At 32.4% G+C, this 26,410-nt stretch overlaps 1 protein-coding gene across 2 annotated transcripts; it reads right to left on the bottom strand.

The window, feature by feature from the left end:
* Positions 1-339: 339 nt before the first annotated feature.
* Positions 340-17,436, bottom strand: LOC124361764 (CCAAT/enhancer-binding protein gamma-like). 2 transcript variants are annotated; one of them, XM_046815850.1, is made up of 4 exons: positions 17,333-17,436; positions 11,389-11,476; positions 3,703-3,847; positions 340-553 (listed from the first exon to the last, which is right to left on the bottom strand). In XM_046815850.1, the coding sequence occupies exons 2-4, from the start codon at positions 11,470-11,472 to the stop codon at positions 456-458; spliced, it is 327 nt and encodes a 108-aa protein (XP_046671806.1). In that variant the 5' UTR covers positions 11,473-11,476; positions 17,333-17,436; the 3' UTR covers positions 340-455. The 2 variants fall into 2 exon arrangements, with proteins under 2 accessions (XP_046671806.1, XP_046671724.1); XM_046815768.1 differs by lacking the exon at positions 17,333-17,436 and adding an exon at positions 15,222-15,436.
* Between the last annotated feature and the right edge of the window lie 8,974 nt (positions 17,437-26,410).

Genomic DNA, 26,410 nt, shown 5'->3' with positions numbered 1-26,410 from the left:
TGTGTATGTGAATTTATGTAGTAATTTTATTTTTTATATGTTGTGGTAATGTAATGTATTGAATTTCATTATGAAATACAACTTAATTTTGTGCTTTGTTTTAAATATTGGTATGGTTTATTCATTACTCTAATTATGTATATCTTACTCTGAAAGAGGAGCTGCCAGGCCCATCTGCCTTAAATTAATTAGTGATGGCAACCTCAACTCAGCTAATAGCTCAGAGGTGCCTATCCATTGTACTTTTATATACTTTTTGATGTAATTTTTGTGTGAACAAATTATTATTGTAATGTACTTTGGAAATAAAGATTCTTGATTCTTCTTGATTGATATTTATTTAAAGCACAGAAATAAAAGAGCAAGTTCAGTGATCAGTGAAATAAAATCTTTAGCTGTACACTCCTCCAGTCATCTCAGAATTAAACTGGCTTGATATTGTTTTTATATAGTGTCTAGGCTGAAGAGGGTTTATATTTGACCAAGATTGAATCCGAATCACGTAATAATTTGTCGATATCAAATTCTTCACTTTGTCTTAAGCATTCCATATCTGAAACAGTAAAAAATTAGAAACTAAATAGACCTATATGACAAGAGATTACAGGTTAGTTTGGATGACTGACATAAAACTGGTGAATTGAAAAGGTAATTTTGCATATTGGTAACTCATCAATACTGAATAAATTGTCTCATGTAGACATGACATTTAATATGTTTGATTACATGCAAGGAAATATTATTTTGGATACCATTACTGTATACCTAAGATGAGAAGACCAGTTGCTTGCAAAGAAGTTTTACATTCTTAGAAAATTTCTAATACTTAATTTTAAATACCCTGTACTTTATATAATTTTAATTCCACTAATTAAACTTTACAATTTACACGTTAAAAACCTTACAGTTCAAATTATTTTGTGTCATCACCTTAACTGTAGCATAAATTATTGGTCATAATATGAGAGTTTGTTTGTAGTCGATTTAAATTCTGTTGTATATGTGAATACACTTTAAACTCCCTCTGTAATTTCTGCATATAACAAATACTTGTACTGCAACATCTAAAGGTATTAAGAGGTTTGGATATAGAGGTTGTTATAGAGCGGATATTTATTACAAAAAGTTAAAAGATATATATTAAAAAAGAGACTATGATGGAGTAGTCAAAAATGGAAGAGTTGGGTGGTGGATTGATGCATTGGGAAATGTCAAAGTAAGGTATTGCAGCATTGACTGGAAATTGTCCACTTAACTACCACATTTTTAAGATCTTGAGTCAGTATCTCTGAGTCAGATATGTATTGCTTCTGCAAGGAGTCCAAGGAGACTGCTATGGACATAATCTGTGATTCAAGCAATTTTCTCTGGTGGAACACTTTTACAGGGCTTTTTCGTAAGCCTGCTGAAATAGGGCTTTTAGCTTATAGAAACATCTTAATGTTTATCAAGAGATAGCCTGGGTTGTCTAGATATCAGAGATAGCCTGGGTTGTCTAGATATCAGGGATAGCCTGGGTTGTCTAGATATCAGGCTTAAGTCACAATAGATCCACTCAGTCACGATGACAAGGATATTTTCTTGCCCAATTAACATTATTGTATTGTGGATCATAGAAGGTTAAGTTTATATTTCTGCATGGGTTAAGTTTCCATCTCTAGTAATCCCTGCGAAGAATGTTATATTACAGACACGTTTATGTTCTTACATTTTATCATACAATTATGAGAATGTTATTTAAGAAATATGTCTATAATTAATACATAACTAGACAATTTTAATTTTTATCATAATTAAAAATGTTATATGAAAAATATGTAAAAATATTGCTTAATGCTTTAAGAACAAAACTATATACGCATATTGCATAGTAGTACATACTTTGAAAAAGTACAAAATGGTTCTATTTCTTCACTCCTTAAACACTAATGCAATGGTAGCACTTTATAATAATAAAACTTCTATTTTTTTTAATGTTTATCTAACAGATTCAAAATAAAAAAATAGTGCAGTCTGGATTAGAAGTATGTAGAGATTAAATTAGGAAAATTTTACTCAAATCATTTTCCACAGCAAGTGAAGTGATTTCTGTATTTGTTTTTCTAAAGCAATAATGTCGAGAACGTTTATTCACATGTAAGTATGTTTATTAGCACGTAAGTATATTATCATGTAATCGTGTTCCTGAACACAATAAAAACTTCCTAAATCAAAATAACCTGGATATTCTTTTCTCGCTTGAATCCAGAAAAATGCTAGAGTTTTCTTACCATAGGCACACATTTTCATTAGTATCACAAGATAGTTATCTTCTTGATAAATAAAATAATAATTAGGCCTAATATCCTTAATTTATCAAATGATTAGGTAAATTATACAATCCTGTTATCCTGTTTCTAAACCTAAAAACTATTATTTAAAGAAAAATAACACACAAAAAATGCTGTGAAGTCTATGATTCCCATTGAAATAGACAATTAATCCACTTCTTCACATTGTCTGTCAGAGGAAAATAGCACCTCGGGTCTCTAGCTAAGACTTGCATGTGTTCAATAATCATTACTGATATGTATATAATAATAAACCTTTTTAACACTTTTTAAACTTTTTTATTTTTTATTTATTTTTTTATTACATCATTACTGATGTTTGTAAGTAAACCTTAAACTCATTGAACTTCTAAAACTATTATATCAATTTGAGAGCCTCATAATCATTTGCCCCAAAACTCTCTCTCTCTCTCTCTCTCTACATTTTAATCTTTTATTCACTTTGTACAAAGAATTAGTACACACATTTTCCTATAAGTGTGATATTAAGAGTATTGAGAGAACAACAGTCTAAATCAGTCAGTGTTGAGTTATGTAACAGAGCCTTATCAATCATTATCATCATTAAGGCAATCATTTTACATAGAAAAAATTGATTACACACAATATTGTAATTATTATGTTATTATTTGTAATTATTTTCTTTGCCATTTAAATAAAAATAACTTTGCCATAGAACACTATTAATGTACTACAATTGTGATCTTATGTATTCTTCTCCAGAATTAACTCACATCACTTCATACATTGTGCTTTATATACTGCAGTTATTGAGTTTTGAGCTGTTTTTTAATCAAACAACATAGAGAAACATACTAATCTTTGTATATTATTTATATTGATGTTGTGGAAATAACTAACATCAAAGTCTTCCAAATCACACCTCATGAAAACATTGCTTACACAATTAACTTCTTGAAATATTGAAGAGCCATCTTAGTCAACAGACGCTAAACCAAAAATTGGTAGATAAATTGTAGGATACTGGCAATAATTATAAAATATAATAATAATAAAATTCTTATGTAATTTGTGTATAAATGGTTATATAAGTTACATAATTACTGTTATTTATGTCAATCACCATTATTTGTGGTCAAATAGGGGACATAATGGCAATGTTGTATTTAAGAGAGAGGTCTATGGGGTTGACCTCCACCAAATTCAAATCCTTGACAGATACCTTACTGAGATATGGCAGTGATTACAACATTGTACTTGCCTAGCGAATATGATTGATTTTGCATATTAATTTTTTATTGACATATGTCAAATTTTATTTTATAATAATATTTTGAGTATTTAACCTCTATAATTAATACTATAATTACTATAATTAAGATTTGGTAGATGCTCTACTTCTTAAAATCACCTGCATTTTGAAGGTAGTCATTAAGATTTTTCAGATTGACTTTAATTTGTCCAGCAAGGAAGTAGTTCTCCTTAACTAAATTGATTATATCAGCTGGTATTTTTTCTCTTTTTGTCCTTTCCTTAGCTCTAGTTTTTCTCACAGCCTACAAATAATGATAGAAAGAAAAACATGAAGTTTTTATCTTTCACATAGAGAAAAAGAGAAAAGATTACAATTCAGACAAAAGAAATATATGCATTTAGTTAATAATGTAACATACTATATTACATAAATTTTGTCATAATCAGAAGTATTCTACTTTTCACAGACTAAAAATACAATATTGCACATGAATTTTATCGATCTTTCGCATCAAGGAAAAGTGAAAAGCTTACATTATAGACAAAAGAAAATAATATAGCCATTTATTTCAGAATTTATACATTATAAAACAACCTAATTTCAAAATTTCATGATCAATACCTTTCTGCTGTTCAGTTCAGTTTGCTTTATCATATATGGAGTGGGTTGTTTTAGATTTTTTATTTGCACTTCCACCAACATGAATCGGATAGAGGAAGCAGGGTGGAAATAATAAACAATACCTATTAGTAAGAATGATGTTGACACAACAATATGGTGTCATACCACCAATATGGTGGTCCATATAAATAGTGTATTGGATAAGGCAAGCATAACTATGAATAATACAGAAGTCTGTGAGTAAATGCAATGCCTTCCAAAATGATCCAAGTTTAGTATGCATCCATCTACCTCATAAGCAATAAATGACATTTACAAGAGAATATAAATAAAGTTCACAGGCAAAAACATTAGGAAAAGATTAAAAATAATCTTATTTTCTTTGATGATTAATTATAAACCTTAAAAAAGTAGGTAGGTATGAAGGGTAATTCAATGGTAACTTGAAGGTAACTTTTATTTTCCTGAGTCTGAGAGAATAATGGGTAAAGTGAATAAAACATATAATTTACTGGTTAGTATTTACCCCCTACAATTAGCAGTAGCTCAAATTCGAGTGAATAAACAACTGCTAACACTAGATAGAAACATCTAGGCTATATTAAGAAGTTTCTGGAAAAACTTAAGCAACTGATAGGCCTAGCAACAACTAGGTTCATGTTATGACTTGTTTCCCCCTCCACCGGCTTGTTCCGATCAACCGGTCGCTCGCTCTTGTTGTCTTTGCACTTGTTTATCACTTGGAAAAGTAAAAAACTCCATCTTTGGTTAGATCAAAGAAATAGGCGTGGCAAACTAATAGCGAAGAATACTATTCTGCTACTAGTAAAGTTGTTACTTTAGCACAATTTAAAAAGCAATGTGAAACAAAAACGGACAAAAAGCGAACAGGAAATAAGCCAATGCACCTGAGAGCATCTCTGTTGGAACTCCAAGTTAACCCATGACATCAAATACAAAAACAGATGCTAAAGTGTTCATTGAAGCCCAGGCTGAGGAAACATTAGAGCAAGGAAGCACTTGCAATGCAAACCAGTTAAAAAAAAATACGGAAAAGTGTGAAAGCTGTTATGGCAAATGAGACTGAAGAAACAAAAGACCTTCCAATTCCCCAATTGCAACATATAGTTTTGTTGCAAAAAACATATTTAAACAAACTAAAAATAAAAAAGACAGGTTTTCCATCTCAAACCGTTACAGTTGTTTACACTTGTTTATTTCTTTACGAGCACTATACTATTTTGGTTGCTGCACGTGCATGAACTCCACCATATCTGAGGTAAAACTGTCCACTAACCAAAAGCTAGCATGCCCTGAGTGTGACAACAAAATCCTAACAATTGCTAGCTTTAAGACCAAACATTTCTCTTAATTCATTTGGATTCATAAATAGTTAGTTTCCGGAAAACTTCTAGCAGTTACTAGCCCTTAGGATCTGGCTTTTGTAGTAGGGCTAATTTGTAGTTTATTTCACCATAAAATCTCATGGACCACATTGTTATCCACTTTTCTTTACTAATGTGCTTTTCACTTTTCTCATTTTCATTTTGGAACTGGATGGAAAATTCTTGAATTGTAAAATTTCATTGCCCAATTCTCCGTCTAGATCTTCATTGTAGCTGTCTACTAATGTTTTGCTTGCTGCTAACACATCATCATTAGAGAGCATTTCCAATTTGTTAAGGAACCCAAACCTCAGTTAATTTGATAACGTTCTGCTCATACTCCTCGAAACTTTCCTGTTTACCCTGAATCATGCTTCTCAAAGATTTCCACAATGATGCGGCTATGTTCACGTTGATTCTGGGGTTTTGTAAAGATTCACTAGTTTTGTTTACTTGACCAAAAATATCGTCCCAAAAACGGCATACAACCCTGTCTCCAACTTGTTTATTTTTCAATCTAAACCCAGAGCAGCCACCAACATGAACCCTTGCATGCACTCACGCAGGTTTAGCATCTGCTGCCCGCTTCTCGCACCAGTGAGAGATAATTCAAAAGCATGCCAACCCGCTGCCCTGCTCCCAATTTCACCATTCACTATCAAGGGTACACTCACAATCATGGCCTTGTATCAACTATGTACATGCAAAGTAGCACCTACATAAGAAAACATGATCAGTGACATTATTTAGTAATTTTAATTGTGGTGTGGGCCCTTAGGCATGCACCTATGTCACCTATGCTTAAATTCGGCCCTGTTGCATTCTACCAAATTTTAAGGAACTGGTGAACAGCGCTATGGAAGTTAGTGTAGCAAGGTGGTGGCAAAAAGTACACGAAAATGTAAATACAATGGGGAAAAGTTGGAACAGGAACTATTAATTAAATATTGGAATACTGATGTTAAAAAAAGAATGTAAATAGAAAAATACATACAAGAGGAACATTGACCCAGGTAGAATAATTTATTGACAGAGTTCTTCTTATAACTAATACACACAGAAACTGGGTGAAATGGATATTGTCTTGACATTTTGTGACCAATACAATCAACATATAGATACATGTGCAAAAAATCAAAGCAATTCAGACAATTTTGGGTAGAAAAGATATTATTGATGAAATAAACCTATAGTTTAGAAGAAATGGGCATAAACGCAATAACAATGAAGAGAAAATAGACTGAAAATCAATTCAAAACAAGAAATCAACAGAACAATCAATTTAAAAGAAATGAGATAACTCAGTAGTCTATGTGAAAATATGGTGTGCACAAATCTATTCCGCAAATGGATATTGTTTGGCCTTGTGACTTGTTGATTGTCATTTTAAACACCAACCCAATAGTAAATTGAATGCTTTTGAATTCAGTTGGTACATCTATGGGAATTATTGGAGTGTGTGGCATTACAACACTTTCATCTCAGAATTTTCCTAGTGAACTATGTTGAATGGTCCTATTTATTAAACTCATTGATACATTTAGGCATGAATTGCCTTTTCATATTCTCTATGAAAGTCAATCATTCATGAGAAAGTCACTTTTTAGACTTACAGTTCTGACCAAGATCTTAATTACTACAGTTACATTCTATAACACCATTTAGAATTCCTAAAATAAAATTCTTTGTTTATTACTGTTTACAATATGCTCTCTCAGTGCCGGTTTTATAATTACTAGTGCCCTGGGCGAGATTTCTTCGGCGCCCTCTAACTGCAATCAATTACTTACGAAAAAAGGCTACCGGCACCCCTTTTCGTCCAGTGCCCCTGGGCGGTCACCCAACCGCGCCCTATCCTAAACGCCGCTCCTGTGCTCTCTCTATGAAGTATAGGTTTCTCTATTCTTAAATATCTCTCATCAGGACACTTTTAACATTTCTTAAAATGATACAGTTTTATCCTGGAGCAAGGCTAAACCTCACGTGCCAATTTCACTCAACCATTATTTATATTCCCTCAAATAAATATGTAAAACTCAGGTCTGTAATTGGGAAATGATGTGAAAAGATAATCATTTTTTTAGTAGTGCATTCAGATAACTTTAAACAGATCCCAAATGTTCCTGCAATACGACAATGGTATATTTAAGAATACACATCAAAAGTTGAGTTTACTTTTAGATGGTAACGTTTTGTATATGAAACTCAATTTTATTTAATGTAAAAATGTATTCATTAAATGTCTTCTAAATAATACCTGACAAAGGAGTTTGGAAGGACCCAACAGAATGTAACAAAGTCTTACCAACTTATCCACCAAAGTAATTTCATCACATGTTGGTATCTTACTGAAAAATAGTGTAATGATTGTTCTCAGTTTCACTACAATTTGTTTACCTTTTGAAATTTTTCTGGATAGGGACATCCTAATCACCTAGTGGTATGAAATATACTTTATGACCTATTCTCATACCTACAAAATATACACAAAAAATATCTTAGAAATCGGTCGAGCCATCACAAACACAGTGTTGCAATATATATATATATCTAAGATGTATGAATATCTAAGATGTTCATACATTAAGTGCGCAGACTTTAGTAAATGACTGAATTCATGGACAACAAATTTTGAAATATAATTAAGAATGGCAACATGATATAAATTTGGTAATGTTAGGCCAAAAAGTCAGATCTAAATTAATATATTTACATGTGAGATAAATGAAGTTTTTAAAGAAGAAATGGTGAATTAAAATCTTATAAGATATTTTATAACTTTAGATTCAACTTATATAGACTGCATGTTATAAGTATAGCTAAATAGATGGAATAATAATAATAATAATATACAAATATAGGTCTAAATATAAAATAAATAGTGTCTATGCTAATGGTACGATTGAAAATATAATCTACTGGTAATGGCAAAGACTGTATTAACTAAAGCAAATGTAATGGTTACATACACGGACAATGTGTGAAAAGTGTGATTGCAGTTAATAATAAATGTGAGTGATAAAATTATAATAATCTCAAAAATAATCCTACCAAGACATTATTTTAGAATGCAGCGTACAGTATGAACCTATAAGCCCTTCATAGCCATTGAAATACAACTGGAATTTTGTGCATTACTTAAAATTATTAATTATTATAATTATTGGGTACTATACAGGGTGTCCCATGAAGAAACGGAGAAACTGTCAGGACTTGTTCTTACGGTGAAAATAACAAAAAAAGTTCATATACACATAGGTCCAGAAACGCTTAGTTAGCGAGCTATACAGGGTGAAAGATTTCGCCCAGATTTCAGTGCCACCGTTAAAAGGGAGTCCTATTAAATTATTTTGGGCGTTACCCAGGACGTAAAATTTAATGTATATTATGCAAATTGAACTGAAAAATTGAATAAAATTGGTACCAGACCTCTAGCTCCAGTAATTTTTAAGATATCTGAAAAAATACGCAAAATTCGGTGTCCAAAAACAAGTTTCATTTAGGTTTCAAGTAGATTAACTTTGTTAAATGTGTAACAAACGCGTAACATTCTTTAACAAAACTTGTAAAGAATTAATTTCTTAAGATAATGATGTAAAATAATCCAATAAAAATTATTTGTAAACTTTAAGAAAATCAATTTTTAATTAAATAAATAACGTACGAAGAATAGACAAAATCGGTTACACTTTTTTTCTTACTGAATGTACATCCTAATATTTGGAGAAACATGTTAATTATTGAAAATAATTATATACTGTATAGATTTTATTTATAGAAACATTCTTCTATTTTTTCTAATGAATTACATACTAGTAAAAAAAACTTTAGTGTCATAAAATCTGAAATTTAACAATAATTATGGGAATTAATTTACGTTATTCTACAACTTTTGTAACAAAAATATTATTTTCATAGTTTGGCAGTACTAACAGCTGTTCAACAATCACAATTACAAACTCTTTTTGAATATTTTATATTGAAGTGTCATACAGATAAGTTAAGTGTTAATATTGATACAGTATAAAAGTTAATATGTCGTTTCAATTTTCTAATGAAGAATATGCCGACATAATGTTCTGTTACGGATATGCTAATGGAAATGCGGAAGCTGCTCGACGTAAATATCAGGAAAGATTTTCCTGCAAGGCGGATTCCGAATGCAAAAACCTTTTCTTCAGTGTTTCAGTTTTTAAGAACGAATGGATCATTTCCAACAATTTCGTTTTCGGTTGAAAGGCAGGCACATCATCGCGTTAACGATGAACTTCAAGTGATTCAACATATTCATCGTAGCCCGGGTACTAGTACGAGGCGAATTGCGTATCGCACTGGTTTATTGAGAAACAAAGTGTGGCGCATCTTGCGTAAAGAGAGACTTCATCCTTTTCACCTGCAAAAGGTACAATATTTGCTGCCGACAGATTATCCTTTACGGTTAAACTTTTCTCATTGGCTTCTAGACAATGCTGATAGGGTGAATTCAATTTTATTTACTGATGAAGCAACTTTCACGAGAAACGGGTCCTTCAATTGTAGAAATAGTCATTTATGGAGCGAAGAAAATCCACATGGTACCGTAGAAACCTTTTTCCAACACAGATTTTACATTAATGTTTGGTGTGCCGTTATTGATGACAAAATTCTAGGACCATTCGTTTTTGAAGGAAACCTTACAAATATGTGCGAACAATTTCTGAAAAATGATTTACCGGCTCTTTTGGAAGATATCCCTTTACAAAAAAGATTAAAAATGATTTTCCAACACGATGGTGCAACTCCTCATTTTTCTTTAGTAGCTAGAAATCATTTGAATGCTAATTTCTTGAACTGAATGCATTGTGGACCAATCAACTGGCCACCACGATCGCCTGACTTATCGCCTCTTGACTACTTCTTATGGGGACATATCAAAGCTATGGTGTATAAACGTAAAGTTGATACCAAGGAAGAATTACTCGTTAGAATTCGCAACGCATTTGACAGTATAAGAAACAATCCAGACATAATTTGCAGAGCCACCACAAATATTTTACGTCGAGCAGAGTGCTGTGTGCATTGTGAAGGAGGGAATTTCGAACAGTTACTAAACTAAGGTTTGTTATTTTGTTAGCATTTATTTACTTTTTTGGCAATAGTAAGTGAAAATAAAAGTTTATAAAAAACATGTACGTTCAGCAAGAAAAAAAGTGTAACCGATTTTGTCTATTCTTCATACGTTATTTATTTAATTAAAAATTGATTTTCTTAACGTTTACGTACAATTTTTACTGGCTTGTTTTACATCATTATCTTAAGAAATTAGTTCTTTACAAGTTTTGTTAAAGAATGTTACGCGTTTGTTACACATTTAACAAAGTTAATCTACTTGAAACCTAAATGAAACTTGTTTTTGGACAACGAATTTTGCGTATTTTTTCAGATATCTTAAAAATTACTGCAGCTAGAGGTCTGGTACCAATTTTATTCAGTTTTTCAGTTCAATTTGCATAATATACATTAAATTTTACGTCCTGGGTAACGCCCAAAATAATTTAATAGGACTCCCTTTTAACGGTGGCACTGAAATCTGGGCGAAATCTTTCACCCTGTATAGCTCGCTAACTAAGCGTTTCTGGACCTATGTGTATATGAACTTTTTTTGTTATTTTCACCGTAAGAACAAGTCCTGACAGTTTCTCCGTTTCTTCATGGGACACCCTGTATAATCAAATATTTTAAGGATACACTGTCACTTCAATGTAGAAAACAATGTACAAACCAAATTTAAGTAGGACTAACAGTAATTTATTTTGATTTATTGTTTTGTTTATAATTTAACATTTTATTTACATACCTCATTGTTTTTTCTCCTTCTTTCTCTGTATTGCTCTGAGTATTTACCATTATTCTTCAACTTTCTCGAAAGTGCTCGAGCCATTTATCTGCACAGAAAATGTAGTCATTAGTATTATATCATTATATTTTTTTTTATTTATATCATTAGTAAGCCAATAATTACACTTTATTCACCTCAGCCATATCCCCACTACTGTGTAAGCTCTATAAATGTAATGTACATTGTATGTGGATGATGAAAATTGGTTTTAGAACTGTTACAGAAATATTTTACTTATGTTTTCACCATACCAAATACCAATTAAAAGTCACCATAAATGCCCAGGTTATATACCTTATCTGAGCATGTAGCAAAGCTGACCCACCAATTTATAATGAAAATCCTATTCTATTCTTGTTGTTTGAGATGATGTGCTATGTTTATACAGGAAGTTCTCATGTCATTTTTCTTCAGTCTCTCACATTCTCTGTTATGTGCAACATATTGTATAGTGTACTTGTATAGTGATTGGTCTAACTATGGATACTCTTATACATGCTCATGTTTATTAGACAAAGGTCCTATTGCTAAATTGACTTTGGTGAGGTCATTGCCATATATTGATTGGTTTTATAGCTTTGTGTATGCTTACATCTTAAGGTTTTATAGCTTTGTGTATGCTTACATCTTAAGGTTTTATAGCTTTGTGTATGCTTACATCTTAAGGTTTTATAGCTTTGTGTATGCTTACATCTTAAGGTTTTATAGCTTTGTGTATGCTTACATCTTAAGGTTTTTGACACCTGAAGAAGAGGATAGATCCTGATTTGCTACATGTAATGTTTTATTTATATAAACTATAACGATGCCTAATGATCAGAATCCTTTTAGCTTCTCAGACTGTTGCTACCCCCTCCCTATATAATATATTCCTATTTCCTATTCCTAATACACAATTTATATTTACTATATCGCTTCTCGGCCTTTTGGCTAAGATCAAAGTGGTTAATTTGATCTTAGTCCAAAATCAAAATTTAACCAAAATTTCCGTGGAAAACCGGACAATCCGGTTGTTGTCCGGTTTTTCACAAGGTGATTCCGGGGGGTGGTGGGACGCACCCCTAGCAGCTTCGCCCTGCAAACGGATAGCCGGGTGGGGTCGGCGTGACGCACTGACTCTCCCCAATAAGGCGACGAGCCTAGGAGTCGTCCGGGGGGTGTCCAATGTGGGGGGTTCGCTGACCCCCCGTCTGCGCCACCCGAGACCCACACTTCTTCTCATCTTCTTTCTCATCTTCATTTCTCTTTTACTTTCTTCCGGTTTTTTTTCCTTCTTCTTCGTTATTCTCCTTCTTCGCGCGATGGACAAAACCTTATTCTGTGCCCTCCCTCTAGGACAGCGCCTCCAATGCCCGGAGTGCCTTGAGGAGGGCGTACAATGCATTAGGAAACGGGAGGGGATGAAGCGCCATTTGAATCAAGATCTTATATATTACTTATATATATATATATATATATATATATATAATATATATATATATATATATTATAAATATATATTATATATATATATATTTATATATTACTTATATATTATATATATATTACTAAAACTCTTATAATCATTTTCCTTCCTTTCTCTTCATATATTATGTAAATATCGCCAGATGAAATATCAACATAACAAATAAGTAAATTACAAAAAGTAACATAAATGAGTAAATATAAAATGAAAGTATTATTTGTAAATTAAAACGTTTTTGAGCATTTTTCATAATTTTCAGTGAAAATATAAACTCAAATTATGAAAGCTTTTGTTAATCTAGTTTAATTGGTTACATTTTCACATATGTATTTACATGTAACATTGGAGCAGCCAACAAGGACAAAGCAAGGTTGTCCAAACTGTTTGAAAATAATGATTCAAGAAGTAGTAAAACAGAAAGTAAATATGAAGCAGGATCTGATATTGTGGCACAGCTTTCTCTCCTGACAGTTGATAAATGTTACATGTTTGTATCCAGGTGAGAATATTTAGAGAATAGTAGAAAAATAAAAATACTCTAGAATATTTATATTCATTATCTTTTTAGTAAACACTATTTTACTATTATTTTGAATGCTTTCTTAATTTATCATTTACACAGGCTATGTGGTAGATTATTTTTAGAAATAAATTTTAATGTTATAAATCATTTTATTAAAGGCCTAAAAAAATCTCATCTGTAAAGACAGTTGTTTCATGACAAATATAATTTTATAGATAAACAAATATATTGACCACAGTGATTTATATTGTTTTATGTTCATTGCTTAGTTTTAACTAATGTAATTATCCAACCTTAAGGGGAGTTGAACGGTCCATAAGGCCCAATGTTAAAATAAGGTAACTTTATGTACCTTTATCTCAGAACTCATAACAGTTAGGAAGTTGAAATCTTTACACAAGGTGTAGGATATAATATTGTATTTATACCTCTAAAATCTTTGTAAAATAATTGATACAACTAAAGAAAAAAATTTTTGTATTTGTGTTATTTTTTATTTTTATATTTTAAGATAAAATATTTTTCTAAATATTTATTTATTGATGAAATTTGATAAAATTAGAGCTACATACTTCTAAAAGGCTACTTTATAACCAGTAAACATTTCATGTGTGTAGCATTTATAGTTTCTGAGAAAAAGGTACATATATATTAAAAACCGGTAATTTTCAAAAACAGCGGAAAACAAAAAATCTAAATAATTATAAGTTTATATTACCTTTAGAAGCCTCCAGGACAGTAGCTACCATCCATTTCCTCTTCCTCACCTAATAACTGTCTCCTTTTCTTTATTCTTGCTTCCTTAGTCATTGACTCTGCTTTCAGATCTGCCTTCCTCATCCTGACTTCATCGAGGCTCTTCAATGTCCTTACGGTGTATTTGCCACAGTCTTTTATTCCTAACTCCTTTAAAACCTTGATCCTTCCAATGTTACCTTCATTGAATTTTAGAACAGCATCATGAACACCTAATACAAGAGTCTCTCTTCCAACAAACACATTTTTTGGGATTCGGTTCCACACTACATTGTTGAAAGATTCGTTCACGTTCTGGGTTTTACCGTGAAGACATTTTTTTTAGTAGATCTAATCTTGACAAATCTCTGTATGTAGGTTTTATTGCTGTCAATACACCTTTGGTAGAGAATGTTTGTGATTGTAGGTAATTTCTTCTTTATTTACTTCTGCTAACCTGTATTTGCACCAGGTGTTAGGAGGCGGAGGGCAAAGTTGATGCGAAATTTGTTATGTAGTCTTATATTTGAAAAATCATAGAAGCTCAACGGAAAGCCATTTTTATGTAGGGATTGCAGTAAATTGTTCAGAAAGAATCAAATAATAAAATAAAAAATAAAAGCGAAAAAACATTTTTTTGCAGATTTTTGCGTTCAACTCCCCTTAAATGTAATCAATTACAGTGTATCAAAGTATTATAGTATCAAATATTTTGTTGTTTAAACCTAAAGTATTCATCTTCACACTTATATGTTTTTATTGGAAATCGAAGTGGATTCATTGTTTCTACAATTGCTACAACAGTTAGTGAATAGCCTCTGGACAGTAGTTACCATGTAATATACCAAAGATATCAAAGACATCAAACATGGTGGAGGCAACATAAACTGTGAAAGTGCTCTTACAAATTGTGGAGTTTATAGTGAACAACAAACTAATGCTTATTCATTATTCACCATTAGTACATAACAAATTTTAAGTTTCGTTTGGTTACAAACAAATACAAGCAAGACTTAAATGCGAAACAAATCTTCACAAATGCATGTAAACTTGATACATAATACAGACCTTTTCTCATGGTCAGCAGAGTTCAAACCAATCCGAGATCTTATTCAAAGAACAAGGCACTGTAATACATCTTTTTTTTCTTATATGAGTGAAATACAAGATGAAATCATAAAATTGATCCAACAATAAAAATTGAATATTAACTGAAAATATAATCAGTTTTATGATGTCAATCTGCAACTACAGCTCTGGGTGACAGTGAGGTAAGAGTTCAGGTATCAACTGCCAGAGTGTAAGTATACAAGCGGTGATGACTGGCAGTTTCTGGTGACAAAATTTTAACACTATGATTATTCCATTCAGTGTCATCCTGTTTAAATCTGATTTTTTAATTGTTTTCATCAAATTTTCCTCTTCACGACAAAAACCAAAGATTTAATTTTTATAATATTAATCTAAAAATTTGCCAGTCTCTAAAAATGTAAAAAAGTGCTTATTTTAAAAATTGTTTTATAATACACTTACTTAAATATTTGTACAATTAAAACATATTTTGATTAGTTTTGGATACATTTTAATTACAAATAACGTAGCAATGTTAAAAAGGGTTGATTCAATTTTAATTTTGAGTTTAGCTCCAGTTCAGCTTTCTCTTGACAAAACGATGTAAAGGTTCATTTTGAGCATCTTCGTCGCCAACTTTTTTCAATATATTCACACAAAAATGACTCCAGATTCCAGGAGTCTAGTAGATACCAGACACTGCAATAAGAGGAAGGTGAGCTGCAGCTAAACTCAACATTCAGATTTTAATTATTTTCCACAATATTATATCTAAACCAAAATTAATCTTTACTCAACTGGTATATGGTCATTCCTAAGTTGAAGGTTATCTGAAGGTATGCAGTTATATTCATGTGATTTTAAGTACATACATAAACTGACCTTGTAAAAAATTTAAGTGAACTCATGTTTAACTAAAACGAAACTGCGAAAAATGAAATAAAAGGTAAATTCTATTTAATGTTCGGAAACGAATTTGACCTCATGGAAAATTTTTGCAGACAATTTAAAATATTTGAAGCCAACTATTCAGTTTACCAGTAGAGAAACTACTTTAAAGGGAGATAGAATAGATCCTCAGCACTATTTGGATAAAATGTTCTAAAGGCAACCAGCATAAACACTTTCATTTACAACATATCACAACTAAGTAGTACAAACAAAGGAGAAAGAAATAGCATTGGTATGAAAAGAAATTTACTTTGAGTCTTGTAGCGAGATCTTGAACATATGTGTGTGGATTACAAAAGCAAAAACTGTGTTTAATAGTTGAAAATCCTAATAGTAGGATATTACCTCCTTAACGTAATAATAGTATTAAGGTTAAACAAATAATTTAAAAGTAGAAAGAGTAAAGTAAATTAAAATAAATAACTTTAACATTAGAAGAATACAAAACTTGCTTCAAATTAAATTATATTGCAGTTATTTGTGCCAAAACAGTTGCTTACATGGTTAAAATATTTTCTGTTACAACCTAAAGCAGACAATGTAATAAAGTCGGCTAGTTTATTCTTCCTTATACGCATATGTTACCATGCAAAACTAAAAACACAAGTTTAAATTATAAAATAAAAAAATGAACAATACAACAATTTAATAATATACAAGATTTACTCTTTAGACATCATATTATTTTGTCCTAGATTGGGTAATTTATAATTTTTATTAAAGCTTAACTTACCAAAAGGCCAAAACTATTTACAAACAATTGTGTCCAAAAATGTTATAAGGAAATAAAACAATGATGTTGATAAAAAAATATGATTATTATAATTAGGCTGAATATATAATGGTTTTTTTCTAGCATTACAAATTTGTGTTACATGATATTGTGTAATATTTAAAAAATTATAATAGGTAATCCAAAATAACCAGTTATTTGGTAAACAAATACATATGTTCAACTAAACACAAATGCAAAATATCTTAATCTGAGTTTTATTAAAAATTTGAAGCCGAATTACTATAATACTTTTCATACAAGCAATAACCCAGAGCATCTGCCTACATCACTAGAACTTAAAACTATTCCTACATAATTTTATAATTTAGTGGTTATAAAGAACGTAAAACATTTATCCGTGATTGATTATTATACCGATTACCTGTTACTGATAAGGAAGTGGTAGCAGGAACAAGGTATACACAAATCGCTATCACTGTGTCTGTAGTGTTGTGCAGAGTTGAATACTGACTGAGGTTGAGTGAGGAGTATTACAAACCTCAAGCATCGCGGTACGAGAAGCGATTAACGATCATCGGTTGTAAGTCAGAACTGACCTAGCTCCACAGATAGAGCAAAGGATATCGATAAAGTAAGTCGAGTGTAACCGAATTTGTAGCTAATCCTGTAAATATAAACATTTATCACCGGAATCCTTTCCGAACTCAGAATAATGAAATGAAAATGAAAATGAAACATTCTTTATTTATACAGGCAAAGTTAGGGCCGCACGCCACTTTCTTACACTTAACCTGCGACAACGTAAAATTTAAAACATTAATTAAATATTACCTTAAGAATAAAAAATTAAAGAAATGATTACATTTAAATAATGTGGTGTAATTAATATAATATTTTAACATGATACAATTAAAATTTAACAAATTAATAAGTTAACTACTTCTGTAATTCTTAAAACATATAAAATAAAATAATACTTTTACTTTTTTACTAAAAATATACAAATAAAACTAAAGTAGTTATTGGTAATGAGCCCTAATAGTCCGGTAAATTTAGACATTGACCCTTGAAAAAATTCCCAGAAAGCTGAAAATTTGTATAGATGTTAGGGACACCATTGTTGTGAAATTGTGAAAAGTCCCCATCGATCCCATGTACTCACGATTCACATTTCTGTAGATGATTGCATGATCTACAATTTTTGTTTGAAATATTTTTTCATAAAACTAACAGTTTCGCTGAAAAATTCAAAAACCCTATTTTTGTGAAATTTGACCTTGAATAAACATTTTTGCAGACATGGGATCGATGGGGACTTTTCACAATTTCATAACAATGGTATCCCTAACATCTATGCAAATTTTCAGCTTTCTGGGAATTAATGCAAAGTTACCCCTATTTTTTGGCTAAATTGACCGGACTATAACTTTTATCACACACTTACCCCTCTGTCAGCGTCACGCCCACAGCTTCTCAGACCGGACCTGCCCCGGCTAACCGCTTTAAGATACATATCTGTCAGTTTCGCCACAAACCGGGAAAAGCTATCGATGCAAGTAAGTGTTTAGAGAAGAGTACTCCATAACATGGAAGCACTTATCAAACACTGCAGTCCTGTGCTGAGGCATTCTCAAAATATATGAGCCAGAGCGAGTGCTTCTTACACCTACATGAGACACAGATTTAAAATATTCAGAAAAATATCTTGATAAACCAAATTATAATATTGAATGAACTAGTTTTCGAATTTTGATGGATCTTTGATCTTTTAATTTTAGAATATTTGACTGGATGTAGTACGGTGCGATGTGCTGCTCCCGTCTCACATCGTAAACGTAACGTATACAATAGTTTTGAGTTCGTTGCAGCTTCTCACTAAGTACTACTGTTATATCATTGATCACGGAGTTACAGTAATTTAAATGTGGAAGTACAAGTGATTTAGTCAAGAGCAGCTTGATATGTTCTGGTAAAAATCGTTGTAAACGTTTGAGTGAGTGAATAGATGCGAAAACCAAATCTCCGCAACAGCGTCAGTCAAGTCAAAGTCGAGTTTATAGCCAAACCAAGATCTTTAATTTTGTCATAGTATGGCAGAGTGATTTACAGTTAACGTTTCAATAGTATTGAAGTTTAATACGGCCATTTAGTGAAGCCATCAAGTTACCATCTCACTCAGTTATAAACTTTATCTGGACGATGTTATTTACATTTATCAATTTTGTGTAGACTGTAATTTTAATTAAGTTCAATATAATTTGAAATCTGTAGGATGTCTCATTCATTTCATTTCAATATTTTTAATTTTGCCCTATTATGTAATTTAGTGCTCACATTAATGTTATTTTAATGTATTACCTATTCAATGTAATTTAATGCTTACTTTAAAATATTCTTTAGTCCCGGTGTTATTTACTACATTAATAGCCTTGCTTGGGATAAACGCAGTGTTTGTCCAGTTGACCTTTAAAAGGTACATGCTTCTAACGTTCTGTGTGTTCCTACTTCAAATTTGAAGTTATAACACATACCTTAAACTGTGGTTTGAAAATTATTTTTCTCGTAATTATAAGAACTAAATTCTGTAATCTTCCATAAAATTAAATAGTTACTTCGTTATGAATAAGCAGCTTTTATAGCATTTTACCTAAGTAAAAATGGAGTAAACCATTCAGCAAAAAGTTACTGCATTCTTACTAAGCATTATCAGTGATACCAGCTGATGAAAAGTAGTTTCAAGATGCAGTATAAGTAGTGTCAGAGAAATAAAAAGCATCATTTATCATTTTTGTTTTATTGTACTATATGCATATAAAACAAGAACATTTCAGCTCATAAGTTCTTATAAGTAAAAATAAATGGATATATGCGCCTAAATAAGAAAACCCTTTGAACAGGTTTTGTATGTCTAGAAATAAATCATAGGACTAGCTAAAACAACTTAAATTAACCCTTTGCACAGCTTTAAATTGCACATTAACGTAAAAATGTAGTATTGAGTCTTTTGAGTCTTTTGTTTGAAAAAAATCTTGAAAATTGTTAGGCCTATGGCTTTGCTCTGTTGGATTAATTAAAAACAAAAATCCTCTTATGTGCTTATAAACGACCAAAAACTATAGGCTAAGATAAGTGGGCTATATCTTAAATGAGCATAACTAAATTATATAATTTATGACAATTTTATGCAGATTTATCACACAAAGATGTATTTTTATCACACAGGATACAACTAATACACAAATTAAGCCAGAAAAGCTTCCTATTTTCAGGGATTACTCAGCCTAAGTCCTTAAGAAGTTTATCCCTCTTTGTTTATGGAGGTTTATGAAATGATTCTAGCATGGGCGCGCCCTTTGCTGTTTTATCCATTACAAAGTCCAGTTTCTGAAGGATGTTTTATATGTTAAAATACTATTTCCTCTTGTAGCTGAAACCCGAAAAATATCGGCCATGTGTGCTTGTTCCTGATTTTATTTAAATTTAGCATATGAAGTGTAACCTCGCCACTAGTATAAATCCGTGTCGGCTATTATCTTCTCATTTATTAATACTTCTGCCCTAGAGATTTTCAAACCTTGAATAAAATCTTGAAAGTCTTTTATTCAAGGTTTTACCTTGTTTTTCAACGACAGTTCAACGCTATGGCGAAAACTATCGGGTACCATGAAGGTTTGTTCTTATACCCTTAGTATGTTCAAACATCCATAAAATGTACTTACCAAGTCTTCTTGTTTCGACCTGTGATACCCTCGTTCCACACTGCGACGAATGGTTTGTCAGTTGATTTTGTGCCAATACAGACAGAACTTCCATGGTACGTTATTACGTGCTGGGTAAACAAAACTCTTTAGAAAGTGTCCACTCTATGTACCATAATCACCTTTTGCAGATCAACTGAGACGATAATTTAACCTACATCGTCATCCTTTTCGCACAGCGCACAATAAACTACTCTTGCTTCTTTTGTGGCTGCAATATGTCGCTCCAAACATTGCATTGCAATCGTCACAGGCACTTTTCAAATTTCCTTTCATGCCCATGGAGTTTAAATCATTCGCACACCTCATTCACTCCGTGGCCTAGTTTTGCAAATAAAATACTTTTTCTCCTGACTTATTGGCGTTAAAATGTTGTAGGGTATGTTTTGATCAGGATATTTTTCTTTGAAGACACTGTGTATCAAAGACACGTTGGTGTGAAATGGAAGATACAGGGTATTTGGGGCGTGCTCACACCGATAGTGATTTGAGGCCCTGAATATGATCATGAGCAATATTTGTTTCAATGAAGTTTACAGAGCGGAACCTTCCTTGTACATCTGGATTAGGGTGTATACTTTCAATTGCTCTGTTATCGACAGCACTTCAAAGACGAATCTACGATTGGAATTTTTTGTAATCCAAGAGTAATAAGAAATAAAGGTCTTGCAGACATTTCTCCCGTCTGATTGTGGTAAACAGTACTTATTATATTTCTTCCAATTTTTTAGGCATTCCTGGTTTTATAGCACGTTCAGATACTAGTTTTATTTTACAGTAGTTAAGAATAAAAGCCCCTCTACCCACATAACTCAGATTCCAAAACTGTACAGTAATATAATGTCTCCGATCCTCCGATATTTTTGGGGAGCTTTACAAAAGCCCATGTTCTGCTCAATTATGTTAAAACTCTGTGCTTGTTTTTCAAATCTTCCTTTTTTTAAATTTCCTATTTTCCAAGCTCTCCAAATTTTTGCTTCTAACTGTTCCCTTATTAGTTAGTGTCATCAGTGCTTATTCATTGTTACTCTCATTTCATTTTCGTTAGCCCCAATATCCATATCAATTTCTTCATTTGCACTGTCATCTAATTTTATATGATTTATATATTCTCATTTGTAGTAAGTGCTTCATTTTTAAACGCTTCGGGGTCATTATCATGGCTGAGTCATATGGCTGTTGTTCACTTTGAGAACTCTCAATTTACTGAGCTTAGTTATGGAAAAAATTTTGGTTATGTATATAAGTTCTGGTACTTATTTTTCACCAACCTAAGACATCACTTACAACTACCGCATTGATTAAATCACCCATTTCAACATTTTCATTGTCGATCCTAATAGGGAAGCTTTCAATAGCTAAAGCTCATTCATTTTGTAATTCCTTGGCCTGGTCCTGGTGTTGTGTCTTTTAAACATTAACATCTTCACTTAAACTATTGACCACTATAAATTGGCACTTCTTCATCTAAGTAATATATTTCACTTACAGTTATAGATGTTGAACTTACTACTTTAGAAACTGACAAAGATTAATTCAGTTCATCTTTGAAACATCTTGTATCAAATAATAATCTCAGATATGGATCAATCAATCAACCAGTTAATTTAATTTACCAGTCGGATATTTCAAACACGTAGCCTACTGCAAGTTATAATCAGTTATTTAATTTTATAAAAAACACAGTAATTGATATGTGATTGGTAAGAATGCAGTAAGCGATATGTGGTTACTGAGTTCTTGACAAGGAATAACCAGTTATTCAATTTCTGTCAAGCAAACCGGTGGCCTGGCTAGAGTATATTGCATTTTCACGTGAAAGGTTAATAACTTATCTTGTAAAACACAGTTACATTGAAATATTTGGATGAATAAACATTGCTTTATGATAGTCATCAATAAAAACAAAAAGTTACAGTTAATGCAAAAAGCACTTTGACATGTTGGACTTATCACTCACTATTAATGGTTTATCACATCTTACTACTATCTTCTTAAATTAAATAAAAAATTGAAATAAAATGAAAAATGCCTTTATTAAAGAAGCTGAGTTAGAGCTCCATCAATTCGAGATACAGGAAGATGTACCGGGATAACCGTGGTATAGTTTTCTTTGAAGAAATCTTGGAAGAATATTATACGCTTGTACTACTATATGATTGACTAATGTTAGCTTTGCTTCCCCACCCTTCTAACTTCTTTCGTTTCGCCTTTATTCGAAATAACACTTTCCAGGTGCAGCGATCTGAATGGTAAAGACTTGCAGAGGTCAGTAGCTAAGTCATATTGGGCCAACATCTAAATTGTAATGGTATCTCTATGTTCAGTATTGGTTAATCATGGGACAATGAGAGTACCTCTTCATCTAAACTGTATTTTGTAGTCAATGTGTCTCTGATATCGAAAATAGTTCGGTTTGAACTTCTTCGTCACCGACTTTTTGATATCTCTTCATACCAGTGGCGTAGCGAAGGGGGGTCCAGGGGGTCCGAACCCCCCCCCCCCCCGAAATTTTAAGACATATTAAAAAATAAAGCATGGAGCAGGAGAAAAAGGGAGAGTTATCATTACTCTTTTCTACAAACATTAAATTGATTGATTTAATTGATTAAAGTGACCGTTGTTAAACGTATAATTGTCCTTTTGTTTAAATCATAAAGTATCAAACGATACTTTTGGGCTCGGACTTTCGGATAGTGTAGCGTAATCACGGTATTTCTATAGGGCGCGGTCACGTGACGTCGCAAAGTAACCTGAACCGTAACACGGCGAACAGTTTAAATTAGCGACCACTTCGTTCAAATTCGTCTTGGGGACGTATAATGACTGCTTAGAATTAAGTTACGACGTTGATTTTAGGTGTCATTAAACTGTAGACATGTATATAATTATCGAAAAAATATAAAAAATCACTTTCGGTCGGAAAATACACTTGAAAAACTCTACTGATTAGAACTTAAACTAATTTGGACTTCAGTGATTGAGGTAAACGTGGTATTTTCGATTGAGTTAGGACGACGATTGTTGTTATCATTAAACTGTACACTGTACACCTATATGATTATTGAGAAAAAATCACTTCCGGTCGGTAAATACCGAAGAAAAGCTCTCTACACATTCAAGTTTTGACGATTTTGGATTTCACTGGTTGAGTGGTTGAGGTAAAAGTGGTACTTATAATTATGTTAGGAGGTTGATTTTAGGTATCAATTTAACGCCGACTAATACCTATATAATTATCAAAGAAAAATTGAAAAAATCACTTCCGGTCGGATAATACACCGGAAAAACTCTGCTGATAAGAAGTTTCGACTACTTTGGATTTTACTGACTGAGGTATTATTTCATTTTTCTTAGTAAATTCCGATTGGAATTGATTATTTTTGTTTTTCTTTCGATAATTATAGGTATTAGTCGGCGTTGAATTAATACCTAAAATCAACCTCCTAACATAATTATAAGTACCACTTTTACCTCAACCACTCAACCAGTGAAATCTTAAATCGTCAAAACTTGAATCCGTAGAGAGCTTTTCTTCGGTAGTTACCGACCGGAAGTGATTTTTTTTCTCGATAATTATATAGGTAGTTGAGTACAGTTTAATGATAACAAAAAATCGTCGTCCTAACTCAATCAACAATACCACGTTTACCTCAATAACTGAAGTCTGAAGTAGTTGAAGTTCTAATCATTAGAGTTTTTCAAGTGTATTTTGTTTCCGACCGAAAGTGATTTTTTTTATTATTTCCGATAATTAGGCCTATATACTCGTCTACAGTGTAATGATACAAAAAGTCGACATTATAATTCATTCATAAATACCTCATCCAAAGTGGCCGAACTTCTAATCAGTAGAGTTTTTCCTGTGCATTTTCCGACCGTTAGTTCGATCTGTACCCGAGAAACGCTCGAAAATTGCCTTCCTTTTCTAAAGGGTTTTCGGCCGTCAGTGGCCCAATGTCCCCGAAGGGGTATTTCATTTTCTCCACAGAATATAGATGTGTCAATTATATGCTTGAGTGAAGCTCTGTTTTGTTCTTTTTCTTTCTTATCCAGTGAATCCAATATCACTTTGGTACCTTCTACTCGTCCAGAATCGAAGTTCGTAAAGTTTCTGTAGCTATACAAGAAAATTTGTGAGTTGCTGTGCGAGTTGAATTTGCCTATTACATCTTTCCACTTTCTATAAAGCGTAGTTACTAAAGATCCACATTTTTTGTATTTACTTTTTACCAGTGAACTCAATGGCCAATAACACACAAAACGTCTCCCGGATCCCCCGGTTTCGGACCCCCCCCCCCCCGAATGAAATTTCTGGCTACGCTACTGCTTCATACGAACATTACTCCAGATTCCAGAAGTCATGTCTGTGACAGCGTCACACTCAAAACTGTACTAAGAGGAAGGTAACTCAACATTCACGTTCATTTAACCATAACTACATTATGTTATTGGGTTACTATTAATGAAAAGTGTTGACAAAAGTCAGTGTAGCTGGCATCTTACTTTTCCATTACACGCTCAAGACACTAGTTATTTAATCAGATTCGCTTTCTAATCTATAACTGTGTATGTCAGCGTCTCAATTATGAATTTAATAAACATTTAAATTTATGTAACACTTAAAAGAAAAACTCGAATAAAGAATGCTCGTATAAATGCTTGAATTTAAAGTTGACTGAAAATTACTCTACATATTGTTATTTGTTTCTATTTCACACTTTTAATTTTTTTGCCAGAAAACCTACAATCCTAGATGATAGTCCAATTTTGTACCACTTCTACTACCTTTTGATTATTTGTAAGATAACTGTGTGACTTACATTTTATAATCGTAATAATCGAGTCATTCAAAACTCAAGTGAATGGAAGCCTCTTGAGAACTCAAGTGGCTGAAATAAACAGTAAGGCAACGAACTTGTTGATCTTATCTGAAATGTTTGTGCGTTGTTTCATGTAGTGCTCAATGGTAATAAATACGTAATGGACATCTATATACAATTTGAAAGCTCTACAACTGTTTTGTAACCACTGGTATGACAAAATTACAATTACAATTACAATTACAATTTGTAGGTCGACATCACTCATGGATGGACATTCACTTCTGGATGGTCAATAACTTCCAGTTGAATCAACACTGGATACAGCAAAAACCGATGTGTCACTACTGGGGAACTATTTACACATGCTGATTAGAACATCACTAACAGCAAACAACTAGATATTTGGAAGTGTGGATCAATGGGTCTAGCCTACTGCTGGAGATGACTGTTAGAGTGGATGGGGCTCCAGGCTGTTGCTAGCCTGGACATTAGAGAGTGCTGTCCTCTGTCCGGTGTGACTGGAGAGGCTGGAAAAGAGCGCTGCGCTTGATTGCTAGATGGGGATGTTAGAGCAGCGCAGTGGCCGTGTCTATGCCTTAAATAAGCATCCCTTGGAATAAGGGGGTCCTTATACTGTGCCTTGACCGTGCCCATTGCCCGCTTCAGCACCCTCTCGATACCATTTGTAATGATCACGGGCTCGTTGCGCTCGCTTATTCCTCAAATATTGCAGTGATGGAACAAATAGCTCTTTGGATCATACTAGTGTCCGGTCTCTCTTTTTATTTCTTCAGCTACTTTAAATATTTCGTACCAGTGTCCAAGAATCCCAATTATGGGTGCCTTACGTGCATAAAACACAATTTATGAATTATATTGAATATAATAACAATATTTAAATAATATCCCTAATAC

Source organism: Homalodisca vitripennis, chromosome 1, assembly GCF_021130785.1.
Source record: "Homalodisca vitripennis isolate AUS2020 chromosome 1, UT_GWSS_2.1, whole genome shotgun sequence".
In the NCBI taxonomy this organism is placed as follows: Eukaryota; Metazoa; Arthropoda; class Insecta; order Hemiptera; family Cicadellidae; genus Homalodisca; species Homalodisca vitripennis.
Note: the sequence above shows the minus strand (reverse complement) of the source record. Positions and strands in the feature narration are given on the sequence as shown.